General features: G+C 30.1%; 1 protein-coding gene across 1 annotated transcript; it reads right to left on the minus strand.

Moving 5' to 3' along the window:
- Window positions 1-740: 740 nt before the first annotated feature.
- LOC111409048 (HMG-Y-related protein A-like) lies at window positions 741-2,391 on the minus strand. Its single transcript, XM_023038947.1, has 2 exons — window positions 2,251-2,391; window positions 741-1,354 (listed from the first exon to the last, which is right to left on the minus strand). The coding sequence occupies exons 1-2, from the start codon at window positions 2,299-2,301 to the stop codon at window positions 989-991; spliced, it is 417 nt and encodes a 138-aa protein (XP_022894715.1). The 5' UTR covers window positions 2,302-2,391; the 3' UTR covers window positions 741-988.
- Between the last annotated feature and the right edge of the window lie 11,636 nt (window positions 2,392-14,027).

Below are 14,027 nucleotides of genomic sequence, written 5' to 3' on the forward strand. Positions count from 1 at the left end.
CACCCCCCCACCCCCCCTACCCTACCCTTTTAATTTTGTATTGTTTCCGTAAATTTGTAATGCTCAAATTTTTGCGTAAATAATCGAAAATGTTATTGGATGTGCAAAATGGAAAATGGGAATTTGTTCAACTTATCTTGATCCAAGAATGTGAGTCCTACTTAAACCTGCATCACCTCTGGTATCTATTTACTATTTAGTGTCCTTGACTGGCATAAGGCAATAGGACATTGTGTAATGATGAAATTTTTATTTCAGGCTTATGAATTGTGATGGTTGAATTCTCAAGGTGCGATTCCATAATTATCATCGAAAATTTACTTCTCAATTCGACAACGACTTGCTCTAACTTGTTATTGAATATGTTGATAATGTTTGAAACCTTGTCGGCTTATATAATTGGTTATTTTATGATCAACAATTGTATGAGCGTACGTAGTAACTATATTGAAAACTCTAATTGTGAGATGATTGAGATATTTTGTAATTATCTTTTAGGTTAATTATTGAGCATTAGATTGCATAATATACCATTGAAATAATATATTTTTTTGTTGTTTTAATGATAAGTTTTAAGTTTTGCATTTATGTTGATTCCGTCGGGGGCCCAATTTATGGACTTCACCTCGGGGCCCGACGATCACAGGACCGGCCTTGCCTTCCAGTCGAGCGCTTTGACTAAGGAAATGGACTACAAAATAAATGACATGATAGTCGATATTTGCCGAGAAATCAAGCAGTTTAACAAATGACAATCTCAACAGACAGAAATACTTGAAACAAACCCCAGATTAGCATCAATCTCTTAATGTTCAGACGAGCATTAAGTACTCCCCAAATTAATGCAGCTAGTACAACTACACCACAAACAAACATCATAGAAAGGGGAAAAACAAAGGAAGACGCCTACTAAATAACATAAACCTTAAAAAAAACCGACAGTTAAAGACAATCTAAGAAACCTACACCAGTTGCACATCTAAAGCAACTAACCTTCCAAGCCATTTGGTGCAGTCTGAGGCTTCACCTTCCTCGGCCTTCCCCTTGGCCTTCCCGTCTTTGAAACAGCCTGAGGACCGGCAGCTGGCTTTGGCTTCTTCGGTTCAGGTAACGAATTTGGGTCCTTCCTTGGACGTCCTCGGCCACGCTTCGGTGGGGCTTCGGCTCCCGGTCTCAGGTAGTTGTTCTTGATGAATAATAGCTCCCCACTGTCCTTCATTGTAGTCAAATGAGCTGATAACAAGTTTACATGCGCAGCAGGCAAGTCCTTATACTTGGATTCTAAGTATTCCGATATTGATGTCTTGTTTGCTCCCTCCTTTTGTTTCAATGAATCCAAAGCTTCCATAATCATCTGCAAAAATGCGAAAACAGTGATGTATAATTTTTAATCTCTGAGAAAAAATTTTCCTTCGGAAATGTCTGAACAATGCTGTCATACATTGGCGAAAATTGCTAGTGCTCGAAAAATCAAAGCTGAAAATTTAACAACTAGTGCAAGTTTTGTGAAGCTTAAGAAATTTACTTATGAGTAACTCAAGGCCCATTTGAAAGGACTTTTGAAAAGCCAAAAACTACTTTAGACTACAAAGATGCTTTTGACTAAAGCTTAAGAAGCTCTTCTTCAAGTAGCTGAACTCCCACCAAACTGACCCGAAATAATTTTTGTGTTGGTCAAACTTGGAAATAAGTAATAGCATTACCATACCTTCAACACAATCACTTATTTTACTGGTAATAAAAGAGTACCTTGTTAAACATTTTTGTAAACAAAGATTAACTTTTAGGCTTATAGCTAAACACTGCTGTCATATAAAGGTGAAAATTTTAGCGTTTGAAAAATAAAAGCTGAAATCTTAACAGCGAGAAGATCTATAATTTTTACAAAATAATAATTGGTAAAAGAGAATTAATTTCTATGATTTGTTCCAAAAACAAGTTTGAACACCCATAAAAAAAATGCCGAAATTCAAATTAATCACTTGAAACAAAGTGGGTATACATAAAACATACAAGTAAAACAGCTAATTTTTCATTAACCTCAAAACTGAAAAACGAGGGTTTTAGAGAGAGTGAAAAAAGGCTTCTCTGCAAACTCAAAACCTCAATTTCGTCCATAAAAAAGGGGAAGAAACAGCTCAAAATTTTAATAAAATTAAAACAATAGTCTGGGTACAGGTTCTAAAATTACATGCAAAATGGAAATTAAGTCCTAGGATGCAATAAAACCTTTCAATTTTACCATTTTACCTGTCGGTATGGAGGGATTGCTGGACGTTTGCTGACCTCTTCAGTCGCCATTGAAACTTTTCTCTGAGAGTACTGGTGGCCGTGGACGGTCTTGCTTGAGGTTCAAAGAGCACAGTGGAAAACTTATTGATAAATTATTACGAGGGTTTCGAGTTGTGAAGTTAAAACATAAGTAAATAAAAACGAATTGCATTGCAAGTCCCCCAACATATGAATATTTTGTAGTAAGTGGATTTTTGAACTTTTCTTTACAAATTGATCTCAACCTTTTACTTTACAATATTTGAAAATTCGGTAAATGAGTTTTCATCTATCTTGCCTTCGGAAAGTTTAGAATTATTTGTATTATTATCAATTAAAAGAAATAATTTTCCTCCTCAACTTGATCACAAACTTCAACACGCGTGAATCAAGAATGAATAGTAGGAATGTAGGGTGATTATTTTGGGATAAATGAATAACATGGTCGGATGTTTGAAAAATTAACGGAAGGCAAATGAGTCGATGGATGATTTAGACAAAGGAAATGAAGGTGGTGGAATACAAAAAAAGTTAATAACGTAACGGGCAGGTAAAAAAATAATCATCTTGAAGATGGACAAGTAATGTGTTGGGACTTCGAGTTTGGGGAGGGAGGGCTTTGGAAAGCGAGTTAGGACTTGGGCTCAGGTAGGGAGGATAGTTGATGAAAGTTGTCTTCTTTTTTTCTTTTTTTTTTCCCTAATAGTCATCGTTCTTATCTTTTTATTTTGTATTTATTTTTCTTCGAAATTAATTTGCTTATCTATTTTACGCGCCCATTTGGTCCTCATTTTTTGGATATGAAAATGGATGGAATAGTATATTTTTCAAAAATGAGTGGTTGAAAAAAAAAGAAAATTTTTCTATTTACATGTAATATTATTTTACGAAAAATTATTTGGTTAAAAATAGAAACGAGAAAAATGAAATGAAATTTAATGAGATTCAAACGAGGCTGTCTCAAAAAGTGTAAAACGCGTGAGGGTCACGTGACTCTTAAAAAGAAATATTGATGAAACCATCACAGGTCTAGATGTTACAACTTTATTAGGTTAGGATCAATCTGTTAAAATTATTGGAGCCCAACTTGCTATAACACATATAGATTCGGGACTTCTGCTACAATTTTACCATTAAACAAAGGTATCTTTTTAGAAGGCAATGGACGGTAAAGATTGGGGAAAGGTTCGTGATCGTACGGAGAGAAGTCGGTCAAAACAGGGTCACAAGAATCGATGATGCGGACAGGGACTCAACGGGAATTGAATGCTTTGCGCACATTTTTCGATTAATTTTCTAGGATGTATTTGGCAGTTAAAACAAATTGGAGACATCCCCAAAATTAGTTTCAATCAATGCTATAATTAATTATGTTTATTATAATTCCATAAATAGTTGTACATAAGAGCCCCATTTTTTTTTTTTATGAAAATGTATTTTTTAACAGTGTTTTAATCGTATTTCAATCACACATTTTTCAATAAAATAATATTATACAAAAATTCAAATTTTTTTCTTATTTTCTAACTACACATTCTCCATCATAACACTATTGAAAAATGCATTTTTTGAAAAATACAAAAATGTGACTTAAACAACTCCTAAATGGGTTATAGGTCAAAAATATCTTATTATTCATTATCATGAGCTTATTTAAGAGAGATTAAATTACAAATTCTATAAGTCACGATTTATTTCACGGTCATAAATTATCAAATTAATTGATTACAGTTATGATCACAAATTATTAAATTAATGGATTACAACTTAACAAAATGTGAGTCGGGATTACAAATTTAATCGAAATTTCACATTTTTTAGGTCATTATTTATTGGTTACAAATTATATATTTTATCAATCACATGTTATTTATTGGTCACAAACTGACTAATTTATTAACTACAATCAATCAAATAATTGGTCACACAACCTACCACCATCAACATTGCTGTTGCCACCTCATCGCCATAGCTAGCACCACCACCAACTACAAACACCACCCAAAATCACAACACAACCACCGCAAAATCGAGATTCAAATTAAGAGGGCTTCGATCTTTAAAAACTAAAATTGTCCAATAACAACCTCACATTCCAAATATATAAGTTTTCAGACAAGTGGCTGTTGATGATGGCTGCTATTGCGTTGCATCAAGATCTTGGGAGTAGAGGCATTAAAGATATGACTGTTGATGCGGCCACTACCTCGTCTTAGTCTAGAACACAAAGTTGGGCTTGGAGATTGAAGTGGCATTGAACTTCAAGAAAACGATCGAAGATCTACTTTTCCTTTGTTTACAAACCGATTTGGGCCCTGACATTAACACACATTGATTGAGAATTTGCTTCTACGTGAAGATTAACACGCAAATTATCACACACTAGTCGGAGAAGATTTGTTTCTCCGTCATATCGAAGATTAGCCTCTCAATCACTTAAGTCAATGCGCGTAGCGGCATCGAGCGGCACTCACAGTGGCTTGTTGCTCTCAAAGTGATGCCATCGCGTCAACAACATAGTAAGCAGCTAAGTGTCGCTCCGACGGTTCCTTTAATGATAGTGTGTAGTAAATGGAAGAAGAGAGATATAGAGAGAGAAGGGAGAGGACAAAATAAGTATTTGGGAATGAAATTTGGTGGGATGTATGAAGGTAGGATGGGTATAGATTAATTTAATTTTTATAATATCATTATTAATGTTAAAATGTGGAATTATCACCTGATTTTTGTATAAACAAATCTCAAACATGATTTCAAACTTATAAAGCCCGCCTTCATGTAATTTCTACATAAATAAAGCCCATGCACAAAATTTAGAAATAGACTGCCCTCCATATATAGGAACAATAAAGCTACTTGTACAAAGTTGGGTTACAAAGTGTGTTAGCAAAATTCATAGCATCGATTTGAAATTATTTAAAAATCTATGTTTGAAATGATTGGTGTGGATGTTATTTTGTTAACCAACTTTGTAACCCATCTTTGTAAGTGTAGCATAGTTCATATAGGAATGGTCTGATACAAATTTTTTAAGGACGGCTCACTAAACTTCAAAATGAGCCCCGGCTTCACCCCACAGAGGCCCTAGCCTTAAATATTTACTCATGTTTGACTCCTATGTTTAAAATTTATTTTAATCATATATTATCTTATTAAAATAGTTTTTTTTTTAATGTAGATTTATAATTTCTTTCTAACTTCTAAATATATATTCTTCAAAAAATCACCGTTCACAAAATTATGCTAAAATATCTTTGCTAAATGGGGGTTCATTTCATTTTGCTTATGAAATTTAACTCAAGAGTAAAAATAGAAATCTACTTGAATATCGGATTAAAATTAATCATTGTCCATGACAAATGATAGTTAACTCTAATATATACTATTTTTAGATACTAGTAGATCATCTCTATTTAACTTGACAATCTTCCGTTAATTAGCATAGAATTTTGGATGAGGATTAAAAAAAAATCTTAATTAAAAATAATAAATCACACCAATATACATTAAAGCCCTATTTGGTGATGATTAAAATTAATATTTTAATAAATTTTAATAAAAATTGATGAAATGTATGGCTGAAATTACATAATACTTTACATACCATTTTATCATTCTTCGAAAATTTAATTTTTATTAATCTTTCGTCCAAGAAATTCCTTCCCCCCCCACCCCCCACCCCTCTTACATCTATATTAATTTTATATACATTCAAGTATCTTGACTACATTATTTTTTTAAGCATTGACAACACTATCAACATTACAATTTTTAATTCCATTTTTACACAAAATTGTATAATTTTATTTATTTCCCCTCTTTAAAGTTTTCTCATAAAAAAGAATATCAAAAACAGAAAAAAAAATATGAATACTATAAAATTTGTTAAATTGCACAACGCTACGAAGCTATAACCTCAACTTAAAATTAAATTGAAATTCATGCAAACTATAAATCATATAATTTATTTTTTATTTTTATTTTTTTTCAATTATCATTGAATATAACTTATTTATTGGACGATGACAACTAATAATCTTCATTTGTCCGTTTGATAACGTTGTAAGAAATCAAATGAAGTTTTTGCTATATGTTCCAACACTATTAATTTAATAAAATTTATTTTGTGTTTATTAAAGATGTATTTAAAGAATATGAAGATCATAATTTTTTTGTAAAGCATGTAATTTAATACTGATTTATTATTATTAATTAAGGGTGTTTCTTTCTGTTTAGCAATTTACAATCTCATGATTTTAGATATTTCTATTTTCATTGCAAAATACGTTTTTTGTAACCAATAACAAAAATATAGTCTGCGTTATATCGTATGGAAATTGATATACCCAAAATGCAGTTAATTTTGTAAATTTCCCTTCTTTTATTTAATATATGTTGTAAATGATAAGTTTATTATTGAATGACAATTGTAACACAATAGCTTAGTTATCATTATTATTATTTTTATATAATTCAAGGTCTTCTTTTGAAAATAAGGGGTCCAATTGCCACTCGTTCTCACCTATCTTCCAATTCTCGCTCTTGCCGTCATTATCCACTTGCGTCTATTACCACCAACTGCTGCCTCCACCCGCCGTTAGAGTTGATCTGATTTTATCCTTTTCCATCTATCGTCGAAACCAGACCAAAGCAACACCAAGCGTCGACAAATTGAATGGCCCAAAAACACCTACACAATGTCCTCCTAGAAAAAAAAGAGGGAAAAGTTTTCATTTCAGGTAATTCTTCTTCCTCATCACAATATATATACGTGTAAGTGGATATACAGACATATATACATACACGTATGTGTAATAAATGCTCGTGTTGTGATTTGGATTCTGAAATAGTAGATCTTGATGTGGGATGAAGTTTCTGTATTTGTTAATGGCTTTACCTATTAGAATTTATGCAAAATGTCCATCAATTTTAGATCTTGATGTGGGATGAAGTTTCCGTGTTTGTTAATGGGTTTACCTATTAGAATTTATGCAAAATGTCCATCAATTTTAGATGAAAATGTGAAAAATGTATTGGGGTGATTGATTGTACACATTTTGAGTTGTTTGACCGAAAACGAATGGATTCTAATAAAAGTCATCTGTCACTGTACATTTTTATGCAATTAATTATGATTTTTGTTTGCCATCAAATTTTCGTTTCGATCAAATTCTGATTAGAGCAATGCTACAAGTACAGTAATTTTAATATCATGATTAACAGCATTACCACATACAAGAGGTGGGGCCCACCATTCAAATAATCATGAGCCCCACAATTGTGCCGTACAAGTACAGCACTGTACACACAACATTTTTCTTTTGATTATTGTGATATGAAATATTCATCTTTATAGTAATTATGCGTAATTATTGTAATTAAATATGAATTATTCACTAATCTTAATTAGCTAATTGTTTCCCGATAATATTTAATGCAATTATGACTTTGATTCTACTATGCATGCCTTTATATGGATTAATATTATTTGGTTTAATTAAATTTTGATATATTTCTTATAATTTGTACTCGTTAATTCTTTTTACTCTTGAACATAATTTTAAATTCGAGTTATTGAATATAATAATATAGATCCGATTTACAATTTATAAGAGCTATAAATATTCTCAAAGAATATTTTTTGTTGCTCTTGAAGTGACACAACACTATAACTAATATTTCAGAGAAATATTATTTGCTCCTTAAAAGTATGAATTACTACCTTCAATATTTCAAAAAAATATTAATTTATTACTTTTGAAGAAGCGATAATAAAATATTTCGCGCTCTTGAAGTGGCACAAGTCTCAAAAAATTATATCTTGATATGCTCCTAAAAAAAAATACAAATTAAACAATTCAACACTGGTTGTAATTCTTGAAGGAAAATAATTTATTTTAGTTTATTAATATTCAAGAAGAATATTAATTTATCACTCCTGAAAAGCATACAACTCGATGTTTCAATATTCTCCAAGAACATCGCATTAGTGCTTTTGAAAAACAATAAATCTTGAAATACTAATAAGATTTGAGAAGTATTTTAAAGATATCTGTTTAGCAGATAGTATTATTATACACACAATTTTTAAAGATGAAAGTACTTCTTTAAAATTTAACATTAGTGGAAAATAATATTAATAAGATATTGAGCTCATTGAATATTGTTGAAAACTCCGAAAGAGTTAGTATTATTTTATCAAATAATACAAAATTATATATTGGCAATACATTTTATTCTTGCAAATTCAAAACAATTTGCTTAATTCGAAAGATATCCATTAAAATGGATATTACATTTAGAAGATGCAAAAAAATAATATAAAATATCTTTGTATAATTTTCTTTTTGTATCTAGCTAGAAGTAGATAAAAGAAAACTCCCTACACTCAATTTGGCATGCACTATACATTCAAATGATAGAAATCACAAATTATCACGAACCCGAAGTTCGTTGGTCCTATGTTGACTCATATCGAAATCAACAGTGCAAAAATTCGTAGAATTTAGACAGGCAGCATAACTGTGATGAAAATATTGACATCTCATTGTTTCGTGGTCCGATCGTCCTAAAATTTGGACAGAAAGTTCACAACTCATCCTTCTTCAAATTTTAATTGTTCCTACCAAAATTCAATAGTTCATTTGTGAGAAATAGCTAAGTGAATAGTAACAAATTTTTAAATACTATAAATTTTTTGATGTGAGATTTGTTAACTATTCAAGATTTTCTAAAGTTTTCAAATTTTAGTATCTTTTTTCAAAAATTTTCTGTCCATGTTATATGTTTTTAGTTTTTAGAGTAGATAAATATTTTTTATTTAATTTTTACTCCTGAAGAAATACAATTATATGTTATATTTGTACTAAATGAATACGGTATTGATGGTCTAGAAGAAACACAACTAACCTTATATAAATGTTTCAAAAAGAATTGTCTACTTATGAAGAGTATATTAGTACAATTTCAATATTTTAGAATAATATTGATATGCTATTCCAAAAAAATAAAAATAATATACATTAGTATTCATAAAAAATATCGTATTGTGTTCTTCGAGAAGCACAAGTTATACATAGTACTATTTTAAAAGAATATTATGATTAATTTAAATATATCAACATTTCTAAAAAATATTGATAAATTACTTGTGAGGAATCATAATCAAGTATATAGTAATTATATGACGAATTTCATGTATTAAAATACAGAAATCATTAAAAGTTATGTTTTTGAGAAATACAAGTGATCTTGACCTTGTTGTAATTGCAACATTGTGAAAATCATCTGATTAATGATCTGAATGTTTGAAAACGAGGGGCCACGTGGCTTAAATACTGGTCTTGGAGAACTTGTTGAAAATTTAATTTGTTAAGACTTGACTCGTTCTGTACTTGAATTTCGGGACTTGAACTTAAACTTGAACTTGAATTCGATTTGATATGAAGAAAACTTTAATCTTCTTGGACTTGATGCGAATATGTTTGATTCGAAGAAGATTTTGATCCTGTTGGGGTTCATCGAGTTTAAGTTTGAGAGAATTTCTTCAGTATTTCATGGTTGCCTTCTTTGCTTTCTCTTCTTCTTGCTTGCTTTTTTTTTTTTTTTTTTTTTTTTGTTGCCTTTTTTTTTTTTTTTTTTTTTTTTTTTTTTTTTTTTTTTTTTTTTTTTATCCGTGTCTTATGGACGATTGGTCCTAACTATAGAAGAAAATTTGTGCTAATTTTGATAATCACTCAGTTATATTTAACTACAAATTAATAATTGAGTAATCCTATTGCATGCAGCCGCGCATCTGAGTTGACATATAAGTCACCCTTACTGTCACTCTACAGAACTACACATGAGATTTTCATCTTATACAGCTCCTCGTTCAATTCTTTCAAATTCATTGGAACCCTGGGGTCCATTCGATATTTTCCTTGGGGGACAAAAAATAAATCCACTTGATTTCAGAGTTGGAAAGATAGAATATCACCGCGTGAACATAACATTAAGTTACAAATGTAACTCCCGTTTTGAGCCAACGGTGACCGGTTTTCAAAAAGCACCTTTGGGTGATGGTTTTTCTATCCTCTCTCTCACTTGAAGATATGATTATTTATTATTTGTTTATTCATTTATTTATTTAAAGAGTGAGATGGGCCTTCGAGTTTATGAACTTTAGTAAACTTTAATTTAATTGAGCTAATGATTTAAATCGGCCAAATCCATTTTCTTTAATTTTAATTTTCTTTTACGTCTATAGTAATATTTCAAAAGAATATTGTTTTGATATTATAGAAAAGTCAATATTGTGTCATATAGGAGAATAAATTTTTTACTATTCATAGTAATTTTTCTTTACTAAATTAAAGAAAAACATGCTAAGTTTCTAAAATGTGTGGTACAATTAAAATAAATACTATATTGAACCAGAAATTAAATTTGATTTTATTATTTGGTATGACTAGTTAGACCATCACTAAATCAATAATAATATGAATTTAAAAATTCAAATGGATATTCAACAAAGAACCAAAAGATTCTTCAATCCAAAAAATTCCTATATATTATTTGTTCTCTTTATTGGACTGAATTACTTATATTTCTAAAATTAATTAGAGCGATAAATAGTGCCCATCATCATATTGAACATCTAGATATAATTTGTATCTAATGAATTTGATACATATAATAGATGATTTTTATGATGTTTGCAATATGAAATTTACGAAGTTATTGCTCAAAGTTTAAATTGCGAGCATAATTTTTGGATTATACAGTCAAGACGATTTGTCTTGTTAATGCAAGTGACCCTAAATCTCCATCTTTTAATAAATGTCAGATGGAATGTCGATAAATGGCTTAACATTATTGCTTGTTAAATGCTTCATATTAATTTAATTGAAAACAAAATACTTTTTATTTCTGTTTAGGGGATGCTATTACGCACCATGTCAATATCATAATTCTCCCTATTATATTTGGCTTATAGTTAGAGCCTTACATCTAATTATTTTGATAGTGCAGTACACGTAAAATTGATCCAACTCAATACATTGAGATGAAAAGTAAAGAATGCTGAGAATAAATTTGTAACTTGAACCCTTATCCCAAATAGGTGATATTTTATAACGAAGTAAAAATGATTATTAATTTGATTAGACAATTTTCTCAACATTAAGAGGAGGAATTAAGAAGTTGAAAATAATGTACAAATGCATCATTATTCTCGTAAAAGATAATTCAAACCAGATGTTCGAAAGATAATTTATTTAGTGCATTTATTGACCAAAGAAACCAATAATATCTCACGCATTAGCTTTAAATGATTTAACACGAATTGATGTAATATGAGGACAATTTGTTAGCATTATATTTGATATATTTATGACACATTGAAGTGTGATGGTAATAGGAATGGCAATCAGGCTCGTCCGCTTGGAAAAACCAAGCCAAGGCTAGGGTCGAGCCCCATTTGGGGGTGTCGGACATAGCTTGAGTCGGCTCATGTAACTCGTTGGCTCGAGCTTACTAGCCTATATTTAAAAAATAATAATAACAGTAATAATTTAAATGTAGCAACACGCTGCCTTTTAAAAGGCAGCCTAGTGCTGCTCTTTTTTTTTTGTTTTTTAACTTAAACAAAAAATTCAAAACCAAAACCAAAATCGAGCTTGCTCGGCTCGGCCCGAAAAGGCCTAAGCCAAAAGCTCGAGTTGAGCCTAATTTTTTTGCTCTGCTCAGGCCCGAAAAAAGCTCATTAATTTTACCTGAGCCTCAAGTTTCGACTCATTGACATCCCTAGATGGTTTTCAATTATAATATAAAAATCTCCAAACAAAAATGGAATAATTAGTAAAGATAGTCCCATTAAGGAATCATATATTATTAATAAGTATTTAGTCATAACAAATTATAAAACCTCGGGATATGTTCAAGTATCTGATATGTTGAAAATTGAGATATATCTTCAAGTTATGACGTTATACAAAAGAAATAGTTATGATAAAAGTATTTGACAACATTTTGTACAAGATGTACAACATTATATAGCAAAGAATTGAAATAAATGAGTCGAAATATATCAATTGAAGTAATGATTGGATAAAATAAAAAGAGACGCAATCCAAAATTGAATTTACTAAAGAAACTTAAAGTTTTTGGACTTGCAGTCTGAAAATCTAAAAGTGTATACTTATGTGAAATGAAAATAGAAAAAGTAAAGTCGTAATATGAAATGTACAACTTTTTATGTAATGAATTTTGTGATCACTCGTGAAAGTAGATAAATTATTATGTGTGGATGTAATCACAAATATTTTTTATCAGTTTAAGAACATCTCTGAGAGATTCTTTAAATATGAGATATTCTCTTTTTTAAAAGTTAACATTTAAAATCATGCTCTAAGATACTTCTTAAATTATCGTTTTAATTTAGAGAGTGGATTTGACTCTTTAAGTTAAAATAAGAGATAGAGAAAAATAATAAATACTTTTGGGAATAATTAAGTGTTAAACATAAATATTATGTTGGAGTACTTTAAAATTTTAACTCAATAAATTTATGGATGCTCTTTAAATGATAGAACATGCTTTTTAAAAATAGAGAGTTTCTTGAAAATACTCTATAAATGTGGGGAATTGGATATACATATAATAAATTTGGTTATAGCCTACTCATCTGACATGGCTATTAACGTTACCTTGAAATGTTTAATATGCTTGAAACATATAATTCAAGTGATAATATCATGATGGAGAGTAAATACGTGTTATAATATTTTTTCTTTGATCAAGATTTTATTACTCTTCTATGTATGAGACTACTGAAGAGATCAACGAGAGTTGTTTTCGAATCATCATATTATTACAGTCATTAACAGTTGATAAATTTTTCGTATGAAGACGGTGCTATTTAAAGAAATTAACATACATGATATTAATATTGAAGACATTGACATACAAGACACAGATCGCTTGATACAGGAATTGAAATCAATATGAGTAGCCGTACTCTTTTTCCTTCAATCACGTTTTGTTCCGCTAGATTTTCTTGACAAAGTTTTAATGAGACAACATTTTGTTACTCCAAATTATTTGTACTCTTTTTTCATTTGTTAGCATTTTTGTCTCGTTGAATTTTTTTCCTGACAATGTTTCAACGAGACATATATTTTGTAATATGTCATTCAAGGAGAGCGTTGTAAATGATAACTACATTTATGAATGTCAATTATACCCCAACGGTTCTAAAAATTATTATCATTGCATCTCTAATTCCTCCCTATAAATATGAGGTTGTGGCTATTAATAAAACATACAAATCTATTGCCATCTCACCCTTGTTCTTTCTAGTTTATAATAATATATTTATTATATAATTTTTGTCATTACTTTCTAGCAGACTTTTTTTTCCCTCCTTCCGTGAGTGGGTTCTTTTGTTGTCTTTCAGGCAATAATCATTGATTGTGTACCAAGGTTTTTATTTTCATTTTCAATAATGAACTGTTGCTATCAATCCAACATTTTTTGTACATAATGATCAACAAAAAAAGTTGTTCGAATTCCATATCTAATTTCTTAAAAACAAGTAGTTTTAAGTTTTATGACATTTTTTACAAAATCCCCATTTATCGTAGTTCAATTGTTATTCAATGTCATCAAAAATTGGAGACACGAGTAAAGACCAGTTTATTGGAATGTTCAATAAAGACATTCGTCATGTCATCAAGTCATATAAAGCGTAACAAAAGCATGGAGAGAGTAGATGG

The sequence above is a fragment of the Olea europaea genome, chromosome 14, assembly GCF_002742605.1.
Source record: "Olea europaea var. sylvestris chromosome 14, O_europaea_v1, whole genome shotgun sequence".
NCBI lineage: Eukaryota > Viridiplantae > Streptophyta > Magnoliopsida > Lamiales > Oleaceae > Olea > Olea europaea.

What these genes read in the sequence shown, in the direction of transcription:
- LOC111409048 (XM_023038947.1), bottom strand. Translation starts at nt 2,301, where the DNA reads ATGGCGACTGAAGAGGTCAGCAAACGTCCAGCAATCCCTCCATACCGA. An exon ending in CAATCCCTCCATACCGACAG is followed by an intron (nt 1,355 to 2,250) that starts GTAAAATGGTAA and finishes GCATTTTTGCAG; the next exon opens with ATGATTATGGAAGCTTTGGA.